The following is a 24316-nucleotide window of genomic DNA, read 5'->3' as shown; positions in this document are numbered from 1 at the left end:
CTGTTTTAAAATTCAGGAGAAAAGTTTTTGTTTACGTGCTTTTGGTCCTTTAACTATTAAATTTCCACTTTAGCCATCAACTCTTGAAATTTGTATACTTTTAGCCCCATCCACTTTTACAAAACCAAGTTCTTAATTTGTCAGCAATTTTTTATCTTTTTTTTTCTCTTCACTTCCACCTACATTTTTACCTCCACCTCTACTGCCACCAATTCCTTCTCAAAAGAAACCCCAGAAACTACATTTTTTATTTACTTTCGCCTTTTGTATTTTCTTTGTCTTTATTTCCTAAATTTTGAAATCCAATCTAAAATGAAAAATCTAATAATGTTAAAAGTATGAAACAGTCCTTAAGAACTATTAACCCGCTTATTAGTTTGGAAAGAGTCAACTTTCATTTGCCAAACAAAATTGAAATGAAGGGCCACATTGGAACATATGAGACTTTTAATAAGGAGAACTATCTGAAAACTTTTGCATTTTTAGTTTGAGGGGCAAGGTTGAAAATTTCTTTTCGGAGGGCCGTATTGAAATTTTTGGTCAATTTGGAGGCCCAGAATGACATTAACCATTTCATTTTTTTTCCTTTTTAATGACTGGAGTCCAAGTCATCACTTTGTGTGATTCCAATTCCAGGTCTACAATAACATTAGTCGAGTCTACATGAACAAGCAATTCTTATTCTCTCATCCGAAAAAGTTATGCAAAAGATTTGCCTCTGTCCACACCATTGGATGGTATATGAGTCTCTTCCTTTTATTTTCCTTCGTATCTTGTGGGATCTTAGGAAGATTGAAGCAAAGGATGCACCTTTGCCAAATATCAATTAGAAGAAACATGACAAATAGAGAGCAAGCCACTAGAAGTGCAGTGTAATTTCAACTATGACAAAAATCGGAGACTACCATGATAGTTAGCCAACCGCGAGTAATAAGATGGCTCTTAAAATTCAGAAACCTCACAAATACAGGCCAAAAATGGGACAAGAAACCAAATGAAATATTCCCAGGGAAACCTAATATGTTTGGTAGTCTGTTCTACAAAGTGATTATAACTTCTTTTGAGCATGCCATCTTTCGATGCTTACATACCAATTCCACTGGAAACACAGAGCTGCAATGCGTAAGATACTCGCAGCAACCACCTCAATAAATGCCATCAGGAATGATCTCTGTGGAGAAAGACCAGCAGTAGCAATCGATAGTAAAATTCCCTCAAAGTTGCAAGGGACAATAAAGCTACCAGATTGAATGCCTTTCAATGCCTTCTCGGCAACTTCTTCAGCCTTCATTGCACCAGAGGAAGCTGCTATTATACTTGTTAGCTGCGGCCTCCTTTTGTTCTCTGTAACACCAGCAAGTTATGGAGAATTAACTTATAACTTTTGACCAATAAGATGACAATGTGCCAAGAACTGCTCGTCGAGCCAACAAACTGGAGAAGATAATGATTACAAACCTTCGGCAAAACCAGGAGTTTCAGTGTCCGGGGGAAATATAAGCGAGACATGAATGTCATCACCAATAAGCTCCTGTTGCAGGGCTTCGGCCATACCCCTAAGGCCAAACTTACTAGCAGAATAGGCAGAATAACCATAAATGCCAACCTACGAAAGTTAACAATCAAAAATGCATCAGTAGGGGAGGCTAAATAGAAGCACATCATCTGCGCAAAACAGATTAACTGAAAGTTCTTTTTTCTTCATCCCATTCAACAGATGCAGATTCATCCATTTCACTATGAAAAAGATGTCAAAATGGATGCTTTAATTGCTTGCCTCCTGATATCCCTTAAACAGAGCAGCTTGTCCTTCCTGCATGAAAATCCTAAAGCATGCATACTATTGGAGCTAAGTCAAGCTAACAACTATTACAGACGGATAGAAATGCCCTGTACGCAAGAGTGGGTGAAACCATTGTTTGGTTGCAAGTCTTGAATGTTTTTTTCAGCTATCCTATCACAGCCAATTCATACACAACGATGCAGTAAATTGGAGATGATGATGAGCGCTGCCTTTCATGTCTTCAAGCTATGTATTTTCTCATTTCTCTAGTCATTTAGATCCATACTCCACTGTCTTTTCAAACTTTTGACAAAATTCGTAGCTTGTAAAATAGGTTTAGTTCATAACCCTTTGGTTCCAGGCTTGTCACATGAATCAACTGTAGAACCACCATGGCAAACAAGCAACCTAAGATACTAACGACGGGACACATGTCAAAAAACTAGACTTTCAACATTAATCTATCACTCCAAAAGCTATTCTCTTAACTAACTACCATGCAAAATCTTTATACGACCATTAAAACTCCCAAAGTAGATATAATGGAAAATTAGCCTATTCGCCAACTCCATGATGTACTAAAAAATGAACAGCAACTCTCCTAAGCAATTCGATCGATCCAATGAGCAGTCCACTAGATTAAACAAATTTGCTCAAAAGTCAGCTCAACAATCGTCCTTCTTAAGCTTCAAGATGAAATCTTTACCAAAATTCACCCAAAGGTCAAATCATTATCAAAAACCCACCAAAGATTAAACATCAACAAACACAATACAATTGAGAAGGGGAAAAAAAAAGGACAAACATACCTGACCAGCCTGAGACGACATAATGGCAATGGAACCGGGCCCCCTATCACCTCTATTCTTCATATTGGGCAAAGCAGCCTTAATCAAATGAAAAGTTCCCATCAAATTCACATCAATCATGAACTTGATTTCCTCCAACGACTCCTTTTCAAGCTCTTGAGGCACAAAAACGCCCTGGTTGCAGACCAGGATATCAATTGGGCCGGCATCCCTGATAGCTTTATCCACAGCTTCGAAGTCTCTAACATCAGCGCTGAAAACGGCAACGTCTCTACCAGTTGCCAGCTTAATCGAGTCCTTGGCTTCTTGGAGCTTGCTAGGATTCCGGGCAAGAATTGAAACTTGGGCTCCCTCTAGAGCGGCTTGGTGGGCTAAAGCCAAGCCGATGCCACTGGAGCCGCCAGTGATGAATACATGGCGATATTTTAATGGGATTTTTGTGGGTTTTGGACGGACAATTATGGCGAGGAAAGTTAGGAGAGAAATGGGAATTATGAGGATGATGAGGAGAAGAAGAAGAAGAAGTCCCATTGTTGTCGTTGTTTTTCTTAAGAATAAGACGCTGTTGATTAGTGTAAGAGTTAATGGTGTATTATGCGAAACGTCGTTTGTGCGACGTCGTATTACGCTCTTGCAGTTGCAGGGCTTGGATTTCTACGCCGGCATCTTCTTCCCTGGGCCACTTTTCTGTTTGTTTGTTCTGAGTCTGATGGAAACAGATTAAAACAGGCCGGAGAAAACAAAGACCCGGGTTGGTCCGGTTCTATTTAGTGACCGGACATCGACTTCCTTTATGGGCCTAAGGACTAGGAAGTTGGGAAGCATTTACTTTCTCGTCTTTGGGCTGAGAGCAAAGATTTCAGGACAGGAACCTGTAATATCTGAGGGAGACAGGGCCAGCGCTGTTGGGCTTGCTACACTATTGATACGATTATTGTATTTCTTTTTTTTTAAAGGTATTATACGTTTACCATTGTGGTTGTATTAATTAGAAAGTTGGTGTATAAAAATACAAATTACGTACAAAACAAAGAAATATAAGTATACATCAAATGATGTACAATCATACAAAAATCTCAACTGTACCGGCCCCTTCTCCATTTCCGAGGGAGGAATTTTTACATTTTCCTTGGCATTTCTATGTTTTAGAAAATACGTTGCTAATTTATTCCCTTAAGAGTGTCTAAGATCATGGGTTGGGGGACAAACAAAAGTAGATTTTTGCATTTGATCGCTTTCTCTACCTAGGCCATGGGTGATGGGACAACTAGTCCCCATGAAATTTTTTCATGAAGTGACCTCAAACTTTTTCTAGGCCATTTCACATACTTCAGTCCATTTTCCTCCGGGGCCAAGAGCACACTAAGACCCATGTCAGTCAGGCCACATCAAGGCCTGATCTGATCTATACCATTTCTTGTACTATTAGAGTACAAGGAAGTGAGGAACCCACAAGGCCAGAATACTACAATTGACAAACTGATCAGAAATTGTGAGGATTACGATTCAACAAATCTACAGTATTACCCACAAATAGTGAGAGAAAGAAAGTTAATAAATTCCACTTCTGAACTAGATCCAGGCTGAAACCAGTTTGTAGAACTGGACAGAGAAAGTTCAGTCCAGTCCGTTCCTTTGTTGCTGCAGTTATGTTTTGTGTCTATAGCTAAGCTAGTTTTGTGAGTTGGTTTTGACCATCCAACAAGGGCAAATTCTCAAGCAACTTTATCCAACAAATTGGTGTCTATACGATTCTCCAAACAAATTGTGAAAAGAGATTTTAAAAGCAACTTTATCAGCCCCTGCTCTAAAAACTTGTTGAGGATTACTAAAACCACATACTACTATATAAGTTATTGGGAAATAATTGTCAGACTGTCCCAGCGGAGACATCAGCAAACTTTATCTAATCCATGGGTCATTCTATATCTGGCTTTATCCCATGATGCCAAGAATTTACTTCATCAGTGGATGATGTGGAAAATCTCTTTATTCTTATCCAATGCTGACAAAATAGTAGTACCAGTACTTCTGTTCTCTACCACAGCCAGTGATCATGGGATGTTGGCTTTCAATGATGCGTCAACTTTCAACTGTCCACTATGAAGTTCTACTGTTCGAATGATTTGGACTTTCAAGATATTAACACGAGTGTGTTTGGATTGCCAATTAATTCACTTTATTTACACACACTGATTTACTTGTATCATCGACACATTTTTTAATCACCTTTTTATCTCACATATGTCATATCAAAAAAGTATTACAGTACTTTTTCATAAAATTATCTCAAATAATTTACAATTCAAACACACTATGGCAGGATATTTGCTTTCTCTTCATAAATGTCGTGATGGTCTAAACTTCTTCTTCTTGCAAAATTTGTACAAATAGGAAGAAGAAGAAAATGCAAAAAAAATGAGACAAACGAGGAAAAGATGAAAGGAAAAAGAAGAAGACAAAGACACAGAGTCGTGCCCTTTTTACGAGGATGAAACTACTGTATCCTTATCACTGGACCATGTTTAGCCAAGTACGAGAATCTAGATGACTAGGTCAATGTGGAAGGTAAAATTTGTCAAAGGCAGAAGCCTTTACGTAGAATTTGATTGGTGCACGCCATTTGCTTCATATTCCATCAGCTGTAGCTGGATGATCACTTGTGGAGGTGGCCCTTACTCAAGATTTATGAAAGCAATCTGCACTCAATTAAGTTGGGGGGCGTTAGGTCATAGATGTCCTTCAGAACAAGATATGGGAACCCACACATCATTCATCCGTTTCTTTCTTTTGTCACCTCTTGTAGGCTTTGAATAATTCAACATTGGCAGTTTGAAGTTTCAATCAACCGGACCAGTAAAAATTCACCTAAAAAATTAAAAGGGTGAATCATATTGTATGTAATTGTCCTATTTTCCCATGTCTAGAATTGAATCAGACCTCTTGCTCTTATCCCCCACAAATTTTTGGTCAGATAATCCCTATTGCCATGGTATCTTTTTTAGTTGATCTTGAATTGTAAGTCCAACAAATTCTTGAGGTAAATTAGATTCGAACCCCTGTGCTTGGAAATTGGAATCCAGTCCACTAATTTGACCGCAAACCCTGCAGGGCATAGACTGCTCAAAAGCAAAGCCACATAACATGCGGTACACAGTAAAATCTGGACCGGAAGCATTTACTACTACATTTGGTATTTGGCTGTTTTTTTTTTCTCCTTCAACTGGGCTAATAAGTGCGACAGGGACTGAATCACCGTCCGATCAACGAATGATAATGTATTACACATCAATCTAAATTTTTTTTAAAAAAATCACATACATAATGTATCCTTCGACCCCACCAAGTCCTTGAGTCCTTAAGCCTTAAGGATTTGGTGACCAAACGCAATTGGTGGTATTTGGCTGTTTCTGAAAGATTTTTCTTTTAAGTTGTCAAATCACCAAGCGAACTGGCGAAGGTGCAAGTAGAGCAAAACGTACGATGTGGAGTCACGAAGCGCCAGATCACAAGCACACGCTTTTATTGGGACAACAACACATTTTCCAACAGTTTAGACATAAAAATACAAGCAAGTCATACATCCATAGCCATAGAAGTAATTGCATGCCTGTTCCAGAACAAACTACTGCAGTATAAACTGTTGTATTTCTTGGCCTCTATATCATATTTTCCATCAGCAGCACAAGAATTGGATTTCTTTTCTCCCCTCTGTCGGTGTCGGTATATGGCTTCCAGGATGGCTAAGGACAGCTATACTACATCCATGACCCCAGCTGGGTTTTTTATTTAGTAACAATAATAATATAACCGCACTAAAGTAGAAACTTAATTAGATGACAATTGAGCATTGATCCTGGTTGATCCAATGTGTATATATTATATTCAATCTGTTAACCAGCCCCGGTGCTTTCGTGGGATAATGATGTTTTCAAAGTTAAAACATAATTCAGTGCCCTGATAAATGATGATAGTAAATCAATTATAGTACCAGGACGATTTTCACTTTACCTCGGTTGGTCTGTGAAAAAAAAAAAGAACGAGGACGAAAGAAATAAATGCCAAGATTGGCAATGATGAGCCAGTTAGGCCCTCTTCCATGCTTTTAGCTAGGTTGGATTCCAATGTAGTAGTAGTTCCAGAATATCTCAAAAGTCAAAAACTGCCGCATGGAAAACCTGTAGAAATTGTTCTGGGAAAATTCAAAAGGGTCTACTAATTTTCATGCAGTCTTTTGCGCAGTATTTCTTGTTCCCACCTATGTTCCTTGATCTGTTTTGAAGTTTCATTTGTCAAAGATGTGAAAACGTGTAATTATGGCCAGCACATAATAATTCCCCAGATCTGAATAGTGTGTGTAATGCTTCGACCATGTGACAGCAGAAGTATACTTTTAAGCCAGCTGGAGTTTGAAAGTCTGGAAGAGATCCATCCCAGAATCAGACCACCGTCATTTGCCCTTTCTGACTTTTATCAGGTTGTGCTGTTTCACATGTACATGGTACGTATCTATCTTGTTAACGTCAATAAGCTCAGAGAAATTGGTGTATTAAGTTAATTAGAACATGATTAGGCTCGTCTTGTTGCAAATGGATAAACGAATATCAGAGAAGGATGCAGGAAAGAGGACAAACCAAAGCATATTGCTCTAAATTCTATTCAAACAAGATAGGAAAACGAACAAAAGAATCATTACAGCATCTAACATGCATGCCAAGCTTGATAAGCACCATAAAATTCCACTACAAGAATTTTTTTTTTTTTTTTAAAAAAACAAGTTAAATCAATTCAGACAAGATAGGAAAAGAAACAAAAGAATCATTATAGCTTTTCTAACATGAAGGTCAAGCTTGATAAACACCGTAAAATTCCACTACAGGTGAGGCGAGGCAACCTGCCTATGGTTGAAGCCTGCCTTTAGGCTAAAAGCCATGAATACAAATATACCCCCTTATACATGAATACCCTTTGCTGCAGAATTAAAATCCTCACTAACACATTAATATTCAATGCTTCTAGTAGTAGTAGAGTTTCCTAACTTTGTAAAGGTAAGTATAGTACAACACGTCTCCTGACAGAAAGCACACTTCTATATTATTCTTGTGGAGCTCTTTACTGATTGGAGTAGTAGAATTTATTTAGTATCTACAGAATTCTTGAGCTCGAATAGATTGATGTTACTGTTGCTTCTAAAATCTTCTCAGGTTAAATGAATCATAAGCTGCTTTATCAGTATGAGCAACTTGAGCATGCCCTCTTGGATTTTCATGGTTCCTCTGGAACTTGGAGTTGGATGAAGTGTTTGAGTGTCTTCCTTGCCTGTTCTTTCGTCTTGGTTGGGATGAACGTGGTATGAAAACTCCCGTTCCTTTGCTTTCTCTTCTGATAGCTTGCTCATATCCAAATAGTGCTTGTGGGGTTTGATGGATTGATTGAGAGAAGGCCTGACGTTTGGATCAAGAAAAAACACGGTTAGGCTTCTTCAATTTCTTCAAGAAATCGAAATCAAGGGGTTTCTTGAAATTCACAATCTTAAACAATCCTAAAAACAATCTAGCCTACGCTAGCTAGGTAGACTTGAATATGAAACCTTTTATGTTCAGAACTTTTTTAAACAGCTAGACCTAGACCTCAGAGAAGAAAAATAAGAAGAAGAAGAAGGGGAAAATGAATTACCTGAAGAGAAACTGCAGGAGAATGAGCCAGCAGGTCTTCTTCATCATCCATAATCAGCAGAGAGATTCGCTTGCTTATGTCGGCAAAGAAGACATCATCATCTAGTTCAACTGCTATAGCTTCCATGTCTACTTTATCAAAGTATTACCAATACGAGGAGCCAGATAGTTTGTTGGCTGTGGAGGCAGGCAAAGGACAGAGAAGAGAACTTGAGGGTGGCTATGCAAGCTAAGCCAACCGACTCACTTTTATCTTTTCTTCAGCCGATGGAATGAATGTTTACTTAAATAGTGAAGGGCCAAGGATGGGTTTAAGTAGGGTGTATGGGTTGCAGACATGAGGGAGGTGGGGACAGATCGAAGCAAAGGGTCATCATCTGGTTGGCTAATCTGCATTTGGGAGTCCCACAGCCCCACAGGGATCATGAAGTGGGTTAATGATATTATCCAGTTGGGAACGGGATGAGAAAAGGCAGCAAGGCAACAGCCCACACTAACATATCCGATCAAGGAAATTTCTGAAGATAGATAGGCTTCCTATCTTGAGAATATACTTACTTGGCTGTGAATGTATGAGCACTCTCTCCACCCCTCATCCACAAATTTATGGCTCGGATGTCAATCTTTGCATGTGCACAACCGGCAAAAACATGCACTTTTGACTGACTACATATTTTGCATGATTCATAGGCTTTATTGGTGCCTTCCTTCAAGGCTTAAATTACTTAAGATATGACTAGTATTAGTATTCTACAAGTCCTGGATTTCGCATAAGGTAAGGCATGTCATGTCATGAGCTAGTCTGCGGTCGTTGTCTGGATTCAAGCGTTAGTAATGTAATGAAACTTTGGATTCATTAATCCTAGCTGAGATTATAGTTCACGAGCAATGTTGCTGGATTATTGATTATACAAACATGGCTATGATCTGACAGTTAACTAAATCTCAGCCTCCAAAATGGCTTTTTTGTTCCAATCAAGAATTTTGTAAAACATAGTAGTGCATGCTTGCTACATTCAAAGGTGCACGCACCGAGTACCCTTTCACATGTCTTTCTTGGTGAATCAACTCATGTTTATAAGCATATTCGTTTAAAATGCTTAATCAAAAGAACAAAAAGTAGTCTGTCATTTGGGCAAATTTGCCTCGTCCATGCAGATATATGAGTATAAATATATATATATTTACTACATGGTAGCTACCGTGGTAAACACATTCAATTTGGAATCGGATGGGGTGCAACTTCAATTCCATTTCATTATTAAGATATTACTGTGCGCTTATCTTGTGAATCTGGCCTTGAATAACCTGGGAAAAAAATATATAGTCTATTGCAAAGTGGAGAATCAGGAAAAGGATTGTTGGGGTCCAGAAGGGCACAAGGGTTGCTGCTGGTTATATATATATATCAGGGCGATGTAGAAAGGAGTTGGTGATTGGAGAAGATCGTGGCGCAAAAATTTTTCAGTATTGTATATTTCAACAGATGGATGTGTATTGTATAGTTAGTCAATTCATAGCATTTAATAGTCATAATCGGAATTCCTCCAGAGATTGCAGAAGAGTGAGTTGGTCTCCAAATTTATTGGACACGGATGATATGCATGCTATTGCTGGCCTCACAAAAAGGAGGAGTTCATTTTCAGCCAGCTTTTAAGTTTTTTGTTTTCTGAGTTAGGATATTAGGCCTCCGGCTGCGTTGGCCGGCACTTGTGAACATGAACCCATTGAGGTTTAAATGCAAACACAGAGCAGTACAAATTTGACCGAGTATAAATGCAAGACTGGAGAAAGAATGGGGATCTTTATAGCGCGCGGCGTGGGTAAACTTCAGAAAAATCATTGGAGCCGTTTTCACTGCATCAACAGTCTATAATAACCGCTTTGATTCCAAATTTCAGACGTAAATTGGTCAAGCGATGACCAAAAAGATCAACTACCCTTGTCCTACATGACTCATTTACATATACGTAGAACAAAAAAATTACTCGGAAGAGATGTCAGGAAATAAGATCTCCGCTCGCAGTGATGCAATTGCTTATAAATCAATCCCCCCCATCATGTTATGAAGTAAAGCAGCTCCCAATTTTCACCGTATCAGTCCTTGCCTTCTGCTGGATATCAGGAAAGATAAAATTGAACAATTTTTGCTCAGCTTTCCACCAACTAGAACCAATTCTAGATTCAAACACATGGTATAACTCAGAGCAATAGAACGTCATGCTCCACCGGCCATATCCAAGTCTGTAACACCATCAAGTCCCTTGAACACAACCCTCAATTTCCTCAAACATGATTGCTTCTTCTCACCTTTGCCGGCTGTGCCGGTGACGTGGATAATGTCCTTGGGAGTTCTGTCCATTAGTTCAAATAGCTGGATATCTAGATTTGGTCGTGTCATTTCTTCTAGTACTGGAGGCGCCCGCATATACAAATTCTTCCCTCGGTATGTGATGCTAACTCCAGTCAAGAAGAGTTTAGGATGATCCTTGAGCATATCAATGAACTGAAGCAATAAGACAGAACTAAATAGTTTAAAATACAAAACCAAGGAAAAGCCAGACAACTCTAAAGGCAGTTTGATGACACAAGGACATAACCAAATTATACAACCTTTCTTGTTTCATAAGGATGCATGAACAATTTTGTACAGATTAGCTACCAATTAAAAGAATTTAGGCAACTAAACAGAGAATCTTTAGGGGTTAAATTTCCTGGTTTACTGGCTCTTACAAAATTGAGACCCAATCAAACCAGGCACCCGTCATACAGATATAAAAGGAACCAGTAAAAAGGTACCCTGGAAGAGGGAGAGCACGTGATATAGCTACTTTAATTTTCTGACTTATCACAAATCTAAGTTAATGGAGGGTTTCACTTCCTGATTGTCCAACTTTTCATTCATTAACTCAAGGTACAGAGTACTAGTTATTAGGTAGTTATTATAGACGGTCTTCCTATTTCCATGAATCAAAAGATTCCTTTACAGAAATCCAGTTTCAGAGAAGGAAAAAACGCATTTTCTTTGGAACAGTATTCTGTAGTTATAAACACTCAAGTACAGAAATCCAAACAGTAACCCACCCCTTTAATACTGTCGACAGCATTTTCCACTTCCACATGTATGATTTCCGTGCAACAATTTAAGGAATGATTACATGAAGGAACAGTGTGTGTACACAAGGTTTACAGAATAATGCTAAGATGATAAAAACTTGGAACTAATGCTTTACAGGGAAAACAAAAACGAAACACAAAACTTGAACTAAAACTACACAAGTAAAAGGAGATAGAAACAGACCTTTTTCAAAGTAACTGAAGCATCAAGCTCAATCAGAACTCCAGGTCCACAAACAAGACAGTCTTTGTCCCTCACAAACTCGGTCACTTTTGTGTGGAGCCCTTCAACCCCATTATACCTATAAAAGAATTCAGAATCACAAATTAGTCCTAAAGTTCACTTATATTACTTAAAGTTCACGTGGTACAAATGTACCTAAAATGCTTTAACTTGTCTACTTAATGCATGAAAAGGAGGTCTAAGAGTCCAAGGAAGATTTTAGAAAAATATTATACACCTTCCTCAAGAAATGAAAGCCCACTCACAGAGGAGGCAATCAGAACATAAAGACTTCATACACCATATTAGGTGATAGTTTACAGCCAATGCTGGGCAATGTATCCTAAGAAAATTGGATATCATCCCACTGATGTAACCTCCTGGTAGTCTATGACACCAAATGCACCCAAACTCGCACAAAAACACATAACATAATGCTCTTACACCAGAAGATAGAATGTATTCAGAACTAAACAGAGTGTAGAAAATGGAAGAAAATCTTGAATAATTTTAGCTAATTGAGAAAAAACAAATAAAAGAGCTCTTTCGGACAGTGTAACAAAATTTTCATTTTTCAGGTGGAGACCTATGAAATGAGTAGAAGAGAACTTGCATTGCTGTTTTTCTTATTCATAAGAAAAGGTTTAGGATTCCAGAGAATTACAAAATTCAGTTAGTGCAGGGACAACTACACCTGGTATAATTCATTAAAACTAAATCAAATGAGACAATTAATACACCCTTCATTTACAAACTACAAATGCACTGCTTCACCTGTTGGATGCAATCAATAAACTCAGGAAATTTGAAGTGGTACATACGTCAAATAATTTGATAACAACTTGCTGCATCCAGTTGCAATCTTCAAAGTTTCCAAAGAACATGCTGCTGAAATAATGGCATTGGTGGAAGCTATAGCAGGTATGATATTTTTCACCACTCCCTGTAAAGGAAACAGAAACAAATATCTGAAAGCGTTATTTTCTGTTCTACTAGACCAAATAATCAAACATGAAAATGTATCTCCAATTGCCACTCATTGCCAAAGAAACAGAACATAAAGCAACTCATGATAGAAATGCAATACTTGGGGTACTATTGCCACTAATGTAAATCAGAGAAAAGGAGATACAACTAAAATATCATGCTGTACATCCTCAGAATGTCTTGGAAGCTCAAGATTTCAGAGCAGAAACTAACCTGTGTCAGAGAATATGTAACACCTTGAATCCCAAAAAGCTCAGCTCTCTTAGCAGCCTGTAGCACCTTGATCGTATGAGCCAGAGAAGCCAAAATAGATGATACAGGGAAATTGAGGATGCAAGCAAAGATAATTTTCAGAATATTAACAACAATTGACCTCTGTATAAACCCACTGCATGTGATCAGGATTATCTGGATCAAAAGATTTTCCACTATGAACCTGCAAGTGACAACCAAACAGCAAGAGGAGAAAGCTTGAGCTTAAGCCTTACATTAGATATGAAAGAGTTAAGAAATAATTGGTTAAAAAACCACCTCATCCCATTTAATTAAGTGAGCATATTCAATACAATGAGCAGCATTTCTTGGAGTTTCTGCAAGAGTACATAAAGGAAACTTCACTTGTGGTGGGAAAAGCCAAATTGTACACTCAAAGCATGGCGTTAACCCTGGTAAAATAACCCTTGCATGGCCTTTAAATCCTTCTGTTCCACCATCCACCATAGCTTTCATTGTTTCTTCAATTGGGTTATCATCAGAATCATACTCTACATATTCCAACCAAACAACATAAGCTCAAATTTCCAGAACCAACCTTGTCATGGTAAGAAGGCATATCCTAGTAATAGATAACAAGTACTTCTTTCCAGCAAAAAGAAAGTTAAGTATGGAAGTTTTAGTTTAAACCCAGAACAACAACTTATGTGATAACTCTATAGATAGTTGGAAATAGTAAATTTCCAACCTGGTCAGTCAGGGCAAAGTATAATGAAAAACCAATAACTAGTAGTCTCAACAAAAAATTTCAGGAAAAAATAAGTCAGATTTGAATGCAGGATAACCTTATAATATACAAGACCTCATCTAAGGCAAGAATTATCATAAGATGGCTTTCTTCTCCCATCTCCACCTAAATAAAAGAACAGAAAACTAGGCCACTTCAAATTTTTACTCTTTGTTCAGAAAGAATATCTGTTGCTCATGTTATTCAACCCATAGGAATTAAAAAAAATTAAAATTTGCAAGTGCCATATCTTTGGAGCAGAGACTTCACCATTTAACCTACTAACAAGAGTAAGTATATTCCCTTATTCCTCAATGGCTCAGTATAATAACATTCGGCTGTTCTTTTAATTTTGCCAATTAGCTGTCTTCATCAATAAACAATACCTATAATCTTCTTAAGCATATAAAGACAAGGAGTTTACCAATAACATGTAACCAAAAAATAGAAGTATAGACCATAGGAAGCATAGACAAAAGTTTTAATCAGAGGCATTGTATAACCACCGACAGGAACCAAAATTTCTAAAAGAAAATATGAATGCATGCACTGATGCTATGCATTCCACAGTGATCAAATGTGACATCAAAACATATGCCGCAAGAATATTCTGTCGGAGAGATAAAATAAGCAACAGGCAAACAAATGTTACCACAGTTCCAAAAGCATTTAGATATCTATTATAGTGGCAATGTCTTTGCTATTATTATACTATAGAAATCAAATGAAACAGAAGAAGAAAATACAGACCTAGAAAACCGCAAGCCACAGCATTTATGTAGCTCCGAGCCTCAATGGAATCAAGACCAAGTACAATGATATTAAATTTCTCGTAGAACTCTAGTGGTTTATCCTCAATCCGACAGAAATGGTGCCTGATTTCTACACCATTAATTCTTTCCATAACTCGTTTAGCAGCAACTTCAGCCTTTGGCTTCCCTACATCTTCAAGCCTACAAAGGAAACATCAACTGAGTACCTATAACAGAAAACTAGAAAGTGAGTCTAAAGCTGAAAATAAACAACATACAAATTACCTGCAATATAGATGCAGTTATAGTTTCAACAAATTTGAAAAGCCAGCAATAATAAACATCAAAAGAAGCATAATTAACCAGCAAAGTTTAGTCTTGGTGCTCCTACTCAGAGACCTTATCATAAAATGGATGTTCTGACAAAAGCAAAAAGGACAATGAAACATTACAGAAAATTGTTCCCCTCATGTGTCCTTTAATATTTGAAATTCGGCAACAAGTTAACACCCAAAGGTTTCTAGATCCCAGTACTGAATACGCAAGGTCCATTCATAACTCAATTTCCTAAAGAACGACAAGAGAACAGGATTTTCTTGTGACTTTGATTTCTTTTCAGCATTAATTTCCAAGTTGTAACATGGTCTAAACATATGTATCAGAGATTAAATCGAGTAAAACTTCTGCCAGGCTTCGTGCTGCACACCAAGAGATCTTGAACAAAATAATTCTTGCACATATGTCTGATCCCATCAATTTACACTTGTAAAGCAGACAGATGAATGCCTCCAAAAACAGCATACAGCCTGAAAACATTGCAAAGTAATCTCTTTTCATCCTGGCATCCACGGTATTCACAATGTTTGCTCAGTCAAATCCACAAACCAAATATTTCATCAACATACATAAAACAAACCCATTTATGACATCATCTAAAACCACGAAACCCTCATCAGTTACATAAAGTGCCCCTCTAAATTCACAGCCCAAATGGTTCATGCCATCATCTCAAAGTCCAAATGTTTCCACCGATCACCAAACAACAAAATAAATACGCTATAATTCAACGACCCACATTAAAAAAGTGAACAATATACCTAAAAAGAAACTGACGATTGAGATTGGTAACTTCAATCCGGTCCATATCGATAACTTCCAGCTTTTGAAATCCTGATAATGCCAAATCCTTTAACAGCTCGCACCCCAATCCACCAGCTCCGACCACCAAAACATTCAGAAACTCCTTTATATCCCCGATAGTCTGCCCCCAAAATCAAATAAACAATGAGAAAAAATAGTTAAACTTCCTTCATAGAACTAAAATTGGAATGCAGAGTAATCGTTTGTTGAAATTCCGCAAAGAATTTTTAGGACAAAATTTGCCTCTGAGGAAGCTGAGAAGTTGTCTCCCACTAAAGGACCACGGCGTTCCAATAGCTTGATGAGGTCCCTAGTTCGGCTCGACTTCGCCGTAGAGTCCGCCATTGAAGAGGAACTCAGCTGGGTTGTGGAGTATAATCTATGGGAATATGCAGCAAAACGAGACCGACTTGTGAGCGTGAAGCTTTGAGTTTACGCTACCGGTGTGTACTGTCGAGGGGACCAAATAAGAAGCGCTTGAGATTATTCAGCGCTTTCAGGAGAAATCGGAGGTAAGGCTCTTATTCTGATTTGTATGTAAAGCGTTAGCCTGCGTGTTTAATTTTATATTTAATTATTTTTTCTTTTATAGGCACATCGAGGTGTTAATTTTTTTGGAAATATAAGAAGTTATTTGGACAGTGATTATTTGCCAAATTTTTTTACTTGCATTATCAATATATTTTTTAACTATCTTTTTATTTTACATATCAAAAAAGTGTTACAATATTTTTTTACAAAATTATTCCACATAATCTAGTATCCAAACACACCAGCAACACCACAGATTATATCAAACGTGTTACAAAATTAAATCAAGAAAGTACATAAATGTAAAGAAAAACAATAATTGTTAGTGTGTCCATCTATAAAATAAGTAAATAAATTTAACTAATTTACAAGTATACTAACAAAGAGCCAGCCAACATAAGAAAAACTTTTTTTAATAAAACTAAAACATTCTACGATCTTATATGTTTGAAAATCAACTTGCCTAAAACTTTATCAAGTTTTCACGGTGATATTTTGTATACGCCATAGTTCTTCAGATAAATAAATTAAAGCCCTGTTTGATAATTCACTTCACCACTTAAATTTAATGAATTTAAATCTTAATATATTCACTTATTACTTAATGTGATATACACTTAAATGCATCTGATTTAGTACTTAATAATTCATAACTTAGTGAATTCAGACTTCAATTTTATCAAATGCATCCTAAATTTCATGTTACAAGATGAACGAGCATTAACTAATTCACGTTCAGGTATAATGAATCCCGAAATTATGCTCTAGCCAGAAATAATTGAATGAACAAGAAGAAAACAAATAATAGAAAAGATAAAGAGGAAGAAAAGTACATTGTGATGGTCATTCTGCTTTGAACCAAACATTCAAGATATATATCATTTAACAATGAGTTGCTACAATTACCTCTTCACCAAATCTATCTATGGTATTCTTATGTACAAAAACTGTTATTGGCCCTGTGGTGCAGCGAACACCTGATCTCCAGCAATTAAGACAGCAATATATGTGATGAGAACTAGTTTATTAACAATTGATCCTATGGTAAAGGTAATGCTTTCCACTACAGCTATGCTCCGAATGCTGGAGGAAAAATACAAAGAAGAGAACCCTTCTTAACTCATTTGCCCCAAAGCTGGCTTCTTTCACCATCAACCAGAAAGAAAAGAAAAGAAAAACAAAAAATGGTGTCTGACTAAGACCCTTGTTTACATGGAGTCTCATGTTCCCAACAGCTTGAACATTCATTTTTCAGTTGATCTACACTCACCGCTATACTCCCACAAAATCCTCCTTTTCTTCTGCCTTTTCCGACATAAGAATACCACCTCATTGGTGTCCAGGGGAGTAAATTGTTCCTAGTCACAGAGTATATATACACTTGCTAAGAATCATCCATGTGCCCAAAGTAACGATTTCTGAATTGCAGATTCTCACGTTTTAGAAAGATAGCATACAGGAGCTCATTCCATGCATCTGGGACGCCAGGCAGACACCAATGGCTGCAGTCCTGCCTGTGGGGAGGCGCAGGACCAACATTGGGATCCAAGTAATACAAAGATGAGTGCCCATCTTTTCTCCTCGCGGTCATATGAGTTATATTTAGTACTTCTACTGCTTCCGCATTTGACAAGTTCAAGTGAGCTGAAACAACATTGCTGAAAAGGTTATACATTTCCCAATTGTTCGACGGTACCAATGAAGAACCTAGCTCTGGAAGTGTCTCCAGGTGACAGTTTCCCCCGTTTCTCCAGTCTCCTCCTCTACAAAGCCACCATGTCATGTCAACAGCGACATTACATAACAGTACGTAAGCATATATGGACATGACTGGAAAAGATTTATTTTAAACTCTTAAATCTTGCAACCTGAAAGCAGACCCCCTCAAGACATAGAAAGCATAAGCGAGAATAATACAAAGGAGGAGAAAAACTAAAAATTTTGTTGGACGTTCAATGCAAATAGAGCAACCAATGCATAAATTTGGAATTCATGCCATAGAGCTCCTACTTTCCATAGTTCTGCCAATGCAGCAATGTGGAGCATGAAATACAGTACTTACAATCTTCAATTGGCAGCACTTTGGCTCCAGTAAAATAAAACACCTGATTATGGCATGCAACCACACCAGGACAAACAAGTCAAACAATTTGCACAATAGACGGAATTGGAGCGATGATTTACTGCAATCAATTTTGTAACTTATATCTGAAACTAAATTGATTTTTTGATGAGGTCAAAATGGATACCTCATCCAACATTTCCCAAATTACCACCAACTGAAATTTGGAATGCAGGGTTCAAAGTGCCTAGGGGATCTTATGCTTGAACAAATAAGATGACATGCATTAAGACAGAGAGCAACATCCTATTACATGACAAATTCTCCTTGGGCCTGGGTGATAACTAAGAATCTCCGTCCTCTAAATCCATGACGGTTTCCTGCATGATGGACAATAGAATACAGAACAAAAGAAACACGAACAGGGTCCTCATTTGAAGGTAATAAGTAAAGAAGGAGCTAAGCTAAAGTTCTAGATTAAGATAATTTGAGAAATCGAGGAATGAAAACAAAGACAGGAAAGCCTCAACAAGAAAATTACCAGATGGTAAAACTACAATTTACCTGAAATGGACAGGAGCATATGTGCGAAAGAAAACCTGCGTTTTGCTTGTATTTAATTCACGATGAACAAAATCTAGAACTGTCTGTAATGATCTCTTGTATGCAGTCTCAACTTCCATATCCATCGTTATTTCCAAACCTTCTTGAAAGTAACATCCCCTAACAAAGATATTGAAATCTTGCAGTTGGTACACTATAGGCTAGAATCAGAAACAAAAAAGGAACAGAGGAATACATCACCTTTTACAGGGATTTCAAATAAACAATTACTGCCAGGTTTATAGTTCAACTGGCACTAAAACATCAAGCCTATTATAGACTTAGAGTCACAAATAAAACCTTCCTTTTTTCTCTTTTTTCTTTTTTTTTTTTTTTTTTTGAGGGGGGAGGGGAGGAGTGACACCCTTCACTGAGTGTTACGAGTATTGGGATCTTGCATCCTAACACTATACGTTGGTTCCATATAATGCATGGTACAGAAATTGTCACAGATAACAAGTCCTGAAGATTCCAAAAGTTTATTAAATTGTTCTAGTCCATCTTGCACACAAACTCAGGCTTTACTCATTCAGTCACATCCAATAAATCTGTTCAGAACATAAAAGCAGTTATACAAGCAAAATATTGTCGAAGAAGTCTAGTTACCCTCTTATTGTCTTCTCATAATTCCACCAGTGCCCTGTGTTGAAAATGAGCATATCAGCATCTCTCCATTTTGACCAACTCCAATCCATTTGGTCTAACTTCAAAGTAGTTTTAATGTTTGATGGAGCTCCAGCAGGAGGCCTGCTCTGCAGTACAAGAAAAGGAGCCCTGAAGTACTCCACCGTGCAATTATAATCTTTGAACTTGAAGATCAGAAATCCTCTGTGCTTCGTGATAGGATTGCCATTTACTTCATAAATTGAATCCTTGTCAGGGATAACAGAAGAAAGGATGCAGAGTAATGATTCCCACTGATTTCTTCCAATGGAATCACCCACGAATACCACCCGCTTATTCCGCAGTTTATCTAACATAATTTTAGGATCAAATCTGTATCATTGATGAGAAGAAATGTACCATTATTAATACACTTCCTTAAGTGAACAGTGATATTGTATTTATCACACCAGAAAGCACATCATATCATGGAGACAAAATAAAATGATTGACTTCCATCACTTATCTCCATCCAGCATTCTCCAATATTCTAAAATAGTATAAAAAAAGTCCCAAACTGAATGATTCATCAGAATTTGATGAGGCACTATTTTGCCATACAATCCAATTCTATTAAGGCTCAAGAACTATGGCATAACATGGTTCTTCTTTCTTTCCTTCTGAGTATTACAACTAAACCAGAATTAATCTAAAAAAAGGAATTTTGTTAGCCAAAAAACTAATATAAATGTTTAGTATACACTTTCTTAATGCACTTTATCACTTTAACTACTCTAATCCATTGTTAGTTTAGAGCTGCATAAAGATTTACACGTGGGGAATTAGCAGTAGAAGAACTACGTCCGACAAGAAATTAGAGGTCATTTTCAGAGCACAGGTAAAATACTTATCATGTGATACATGTCATTCTTAGTCATGAGTGGAAACAAAATAGCAACCAAAATACATGGAATTCGTAATGCTATGTAAATGCTTTCTTTTGCCTAATATAATTGCAAAGAAACATAATTTGTTTTTCCAAGTCATTGAACTCAGGAATTCAAATCATCGAGCAACTAAACCAGGTCCACTTCATTAAGTATCATATGATTTTTCAAGTTAACTCATTTTTAAATTACCAATTTAAACATTCATGTCTCCCTATATTACTCAATCAAAAGGTACAATTTTTAGCAGAAAAATGAAGAAAACAAATAAGTGAAGCACCTGGGCAAGTTGCAATCTTTTGGTTGCCAGCGCCACTTGGTATAGAACATATCAGGCCTACCATTTTCCGAGCACCTGAATCCTTCATCCAAGAAACTGCAATCTGTGGACTGATACAATGGATAACTATCATCCCAAATCCAATCACCTTCAAACACATTACATCTACCACCTTCTTCACTCAAAAAATCAACTTTCCTTGCTCTCTTCTCACCACCCTCATTCAATTTCAACCACAGCAGCCTATCAGACTCCGCAAAAAATCTTGACCCTTTAACCACAGCTTTGTAATCCAACAAAAAGAACCCAAAAATAACACAAACAGCAACTAGGAAAAATCCAAGAATCCCCAAAGATGGCTCAAATATCCTCAAACGCTTCATTTTCTTGAAACAATCCATAAAAAACATTTCGTGAAGTTGTTCTGCAGAAGGTTCTTGGTCCTCTTGGGACATCTAAAAATCAGCAAAAATCAAGAAACCCTTTTGTTTATTAGCAGTAAAGATGAAAGTAAAGAGTTGTGGGGTGGCAGCAAGTTGAAGAAAGCAGCAACTATCATAGCCACTAGTTCAGTTTGAATCATGATATACTTGTCTTGGGCTTCTTTACTTGGTGATGGAGTAACAGGCTTATTGAAAAAGTCAGCGTTTTCGCAATCTCTTTTAAGTTGTTGCAGGATTTGATTAGTTAGTAAAGAGGGGTGTCAAGAAAGCAAGGTACTGGTAGTAGCAGTTATGGAGGAATTAGAGAGAGAAATACAGGAGAGAGTTGGCTGAATGGAATGATGAAATATTACAAATTAGTACAATAAATGGGAGACGTTGTGCGGTTGTGGGCTAATGGGATGGTGGGGGTGGCAAATAAAATAGGCCATGAGGAGAAGAATTGAGAAATTGCAATTCAAATCTTGGACGAATCTTAATATATGCTAAATGTGTCATTTGAACACATTGGAGTAGCCGACTAGACTGGATAAAATATGTTGCATTAGTTTACTTCTATCTGATCAGGTTACATTTTATTATTATTTCAGCAGTTAACGAAGGACGAGGGAAAGAGGAAAGTGTGTCCGATCTTGGAACCAACAGCCACTTTCTTTTCTTTTCTTTTCTTTTCTTTTCTTTTTTTTTTACCATTTTTACCTCAATTAAGCCCAAATTATGTTTCCTTTTATTTCTCAAAGTGGTATTTGCACTCTCCAATTAACATCTAGGTATTTTCGTAAACATGGAATATTCTACAAAACAAAGTAGCTTTAGCTCTGTTTCTCTTTTTTTTTTTTTCACTTGGCTTGAAATAACTGGGCAGTTTTTGATCATATTTGTATGCTAGTCATTTTTTCCATGATATCAGAGATTTATCTACTAATATTTTAGTACTTCAATTTAATTAGAAGATCCAAGCACAGCACGATAGCTAATTTCAATTTACGAGGATCATCAGGTTTATTTTCATGATCAAAACTGACAAACATAAATCCCATTTCAGTTTTTATTTTTTAAAGAAATTCTCTTCTTGTATTCGAATGAATTGCTTTTCCCTTTTAGTATTCACTAAATCCTTTTTAGCTAAGACATTATTGTTATCGATGAAATTAAAAATAAGAACTTGATTCTTGTTTTGGCCTATTTATCATCTAGCCTTAGATGAGCAGCATTTGTGGTTGGAAAACCAGCTAGCATTCTTCAACCTTTATGAGTTGGAAAAGGTTAGTACCATACCATTATGTGAGTTCGAACTGTAAATTGAGGCCTAATAAATTCTCCATCTGCATACAACACAAGACTTTTAAGTCCTTCGTAATTTTTGTATTTAAGTGAAACATAAAATGGATAAAAGTCCTTTGTAATTTGTATTTAAGTGAAACACAAAATGGATAAAATGCAGGAAGCCTCCCTAAACTATTTCTCAGTGCCACTTTCCCCTTTTTTCTTTCACTTGCAATATTTGACCTCCCTTAAATTCATGCAAGTTTACTCCAATTTGGATTGCTATTTTTTAGAATTTTTTTTTTAAAAATTTATATAACAATTTGATATATGTAAAATAAAAAAAAGATTAAAAATGTATTCACGAAAAACGTAAAAATTTTTTGTTAGAAAACTATAATCCAAACATAGTCATCTTCGGACACCAGATCTATTGTAAACGCAGCAGTTAACTATTGTTGTCCTTTTGACCTTTTTCTTTCATTGAAGAACTACTGATAAAAAATGAATCACTTATTTTATTGTTATTCAATTTGTGATCAAATTTGATTAACTTGCAGAAGTGAAAAGTAAACGAATTTGTTGGATCTGTAAGATAATCAATGAAGAATGAGTAAGGGATGTTAGTTTATTAGGTTTCACCAGGTAAACACACCAGTAGAGATTAATTTAGTTTAACTGAGCTACTCGTAACAGATTGATGTAGATTCAATTGAAAACTATATGGGACATAAGTGTTACAATTGAAAGAATAGGGGTCCTTCAAAAAAAAAAGGAATAGGGGGCAAAGTGGGACAAAATGGTCGTTTGGGGAGTTAACTGTATTTACCCCAGATTAAAAAAAACGAAAAAGTAAATTTAGGAAGGAAAGTACCTTGCTTTCCTTGGCGGCAGTTGCTTTCCAGACAGTGATAATAACGGTTAGAAAATAGTGACCCACGTTTTTTTTACCATGGACTGCCGTATCCAAGCGAGAGGTCGCCAACGTCCACTCGCAGATGTTTCCTTTCTGTGGCTTTTGACATTGACATGAAAATAAAGGTGATTATCAGGTACTAAAAATGAAAAGATAAATACAGTAAAGAACGTAATTTCTTTCTTTATTTGTTTGATGGCCAGCTAGTAAACATATATGTTCTCTTCTCAAATTAAATGTAGGATTTTTCCAATCACTATATTTAGCTAATTTTATCACGTGAGCACATATGCTAACACTTCAAGATCTTGGAGAGTTCATATTAACATTTGTTACCCTCTAAATTTGGACACTTATTCAAAGTAGTTACACTTTTACCTCAAAATTAACACTTAAACCCCGTGCACACATGTTAATCAAACCCTTTAAAGGATATCCCTCCATACGGTCTTCCACCTCCAACTGTCAGATTCGAATCTTGAATTTTATAGTGAAAAAAATTTTGAGAGTTCTTCTCTCCTCAATGATTATTCATGGTAAGATAACAACTCTAGTTGTTCATTTTCTTATTGTTCCAAGCTAGTTCCCACACAATTCCAATTGGTTGATTAATCTTAATATCCGCTTTATTTTGACGGGTCAATCATAGCCAAAAAGAAATGCAAGACAAATATTGGGCAGAAACAAAAAAAAATTGAGAAAAGAAGTGCCAACTATATACATGAATCATGATGTTTTGTAGTGAAATCGAAAACTTTTAAGATTAAATGAGATCGATAATATGGGTTGCTGTCTAATGTTGATAAACGTCAACCCAAATACTCCCTCCATCCCAAAATTTTAGTCACACGTTGAAAATTTGACTTTTCATTAATAGTGCTTTGATTGTCAATGAATTTGATTAAAAGTAGGGACAATACTTTTTTTTTAAAAAAAAAAGAGAGAGAGAGAGACCAAAAAATATTTATTTTGACTTTGAGATATCTCAAAATGAAAGGTAGGACTAAAATTTTGAGACGGATGGAGCATAAGATAAGACTACATGGAAGGCGACTAAAACTCTCCTATCGTGACGAAAGAAACAACGTGGATCTTGTGATCGAGTGTGGGGTCTCAGCTGTCAACACCTGCCCATCTTGCAGAAATGCACAACGTAAAGTCCACTCTTGCAGAAATGAT

At 36.8% G+C, this 24316-nt stretch overlaps 4 protein-coding genes across 4 annotated transcripts; all 4 read right to left on the bottom strand.

Moving 5' to 3' along the window:
• Positions 1 to 845: 845 nt before the first annotated feature.
• On the bottom strand, positions 846 to 3223 carry LOC113765102 (3-dehydrosphinganine reductase TSC10A-like). The gene is made up of 3 exons (XM_027309162.1): positions 2593 to 3223; positions 1459 to 1606; positions 846 to 1344 (listed from the first exon to the last, which is right to left on the bottom strand). The coding sequence occupies exons 1-3, from the start codon at positions 3121 to 3123 to the stop codon at positions 1049 to 1051; spliced, it is 975 nt and encodes a 324-aa protein (XP_027164963.1). The 5' UTR covers positions 3124 to 3223; the 3' UTR covers positions 846 to 1048.
• A 4169-nt stretch (positions 3224 to 7392) lies between these two features.
• Positions 7393 to 8544, bottom strand: LOC113765098. The gene is made up of 2 exons (XM_027309156.1): positions 8269 to 8544; positions 7393 to 8036 (listed from the first exon to the last, which is right to left on the bottom strand). The coding sequence occupies exons 1-2, from the start codon at positions 8392 to 8394 to the stop codon at positions 7782 to 7784; spliced, it is 381 nt and encodes a 126-aa protein (XP_027164957.1). The 5' UTR covers positions 8395 to 8544; the 3' UTR covers positions 7393 to 7781.
• Positions 8545 to 10096: 1552 nt separating this feature from the next.
• On the bottom strand, positions 10097 to 15928 carry LOC113765063 (NEDD8-activating enzyme E1 catalytic subunit). Its single transcript, XM_027309114.1, has 9 exons — positions 15730 to 15928; positions 15444 to 15607; positions 14345 to 14547; positions 13126 to 13358; positions 12968 to 13030; positions 12808 to 12864; positions 12429 to 12550; positions 11569 to 11686; positions 10097 to 10773 (listed from the first exon to the last, which is right to left on the bottom strand). The coding sequence occupies exons 1-9, from the start codon at positions 15829 to 15831 to the stop codon at positions 10486 to 10488; spliced, it is 1350 nt and encodes a 449-aa protein (XP_027164915.1). The 5' UTR covers positions 15832 to 15928; the 3' UTR covers positions 10097 to 10485.
• A 1098-nt stretch (positions 15929 to 17026) lies between these two features.
• LOC113764433 (protein trichome birefringence-like 11) lies at positions 17027 to 21293 on the bottom strand. Its single transcript, XM_027308330.1, has 4 exons — positions 20513 to 21293; positions 19289 to 19678; positions 18644 to 18802; positions 17027 to 17780 (listed from the first exon to the last, which is right to left on the bottom strand). The coding sequence occupies exons 1-4, from the start codon at positions 20965 to 20967 to the stop codon at positions 17402 to 17404; spliced, it is 1383 nt and encodes a 460-aa protein (XP_027164131.1). The 5' UTR covers positions 20968 to 21293; the 3' UTR covers positions 17027 to 17401.
• Positions 21294 to 24316: the final 3023 nt, after the last annotated feature.

Source organism: Coffea eugenioides, chromosome 3 (assembly GCF_003713205.1).
Source record: "Coffea eugenioides isolate CCC68of chromosome 3, Ceug_1.0, whole genome shotgun sequence".
NCBI classification, from domain to species: Eukaryota; Viridiplantae; Streptophyta; class Magnoliopsida; order Gentianales; family Rubiaceae; genus Coffea; species Coffea eugenioides.
Note: the sequence above shows the minus strand (reverse complement) of the source record. Positions and strands in the feature narration are given on the sequence as shown.

Excerpts from the sequence above, each read along its gene's own strand:
- LOC113765102 (XM_027309162.1), bottom strand. The coding sequence starts at position 3,123 with ATGGGACTTCTTCTTCTTCTTCTCCTCATCATCCTCATAATTCCCATT. Across the intron at positions 1,607-2,592 it reads TGTCGTCTCAGGCTGGTCAG|GTTGGCATTTATGGTTATTC; the intron begins GTATGTTTGTCC and ends TAACTTTCGTAG. Across the intron at positions 1,345-1,458 it reads AACTCCTGGTTTTGCCGAAG|AGAACAAAAGGAGGCCGCAG; the intron begins GTTTGTAATCAT and ends CTGGTGTTACAG.
- LOC113765098 (XM_027309156.1), bottom strand. The coding sequence starts at position 8,394 with ATGGAAGCTATAGCAGTTGAACTAGATGATGATGTCTTCTTTGCCGAC. Across the intron at positions 8,037-8,268 it reads CTCCTGCAGTTTCTCTTCAG|GCCTTCTCTCAATCAATCCA; the intron begins GTAATTCATTTT and ends TCCAAACGTCAG.
- LOC113765063 (XM_027309114.1), bottom strand. The coding sequence starts at position 15,831 with ATGGCGGACTCTACGGCGAAGTCGAGCCGAACTAGGGACCTCATCAAG. Across the intron at positions 14,548-15,443 it reads AATCGTCAGTTTCTTTTTAG|GCTTGAAGATGTAGGGAAGC; the intron begins GTATATTGTTCA and ends TTTCCTTTGTAG. Across the intron at positions 13,359-14,344 it reads TGTGGCTTGCGGTTTTCTAG|AGTATGATTCTGATGATAAC; the intron begins GTCTGTATTTTC and ends TGGAATATGTAG.
- LOC113764433 (XM_027308330.1), bottom strand. The coding sequence starts at position 20,967 with ATGTCCCAAGAGGACCAAGAACCTTCTGCAGAACAACTTCACGAAATG. Across the intron at positions 19,679-20,512 it reads AAAGATTGCAACTTGCCCAG|ATTTGATCCTAAAATTATGT; the intron begins GTGCTTCACTTA and ends TCAATGATACAG. Across the intron at positions 18,803-19,288 it reads TATGAGAAGACAATAAGAGG|GGGATGTTACTTTCAAGAAG; the intron begins GTAACTAGACTT and ends TATCTTTGTTAG.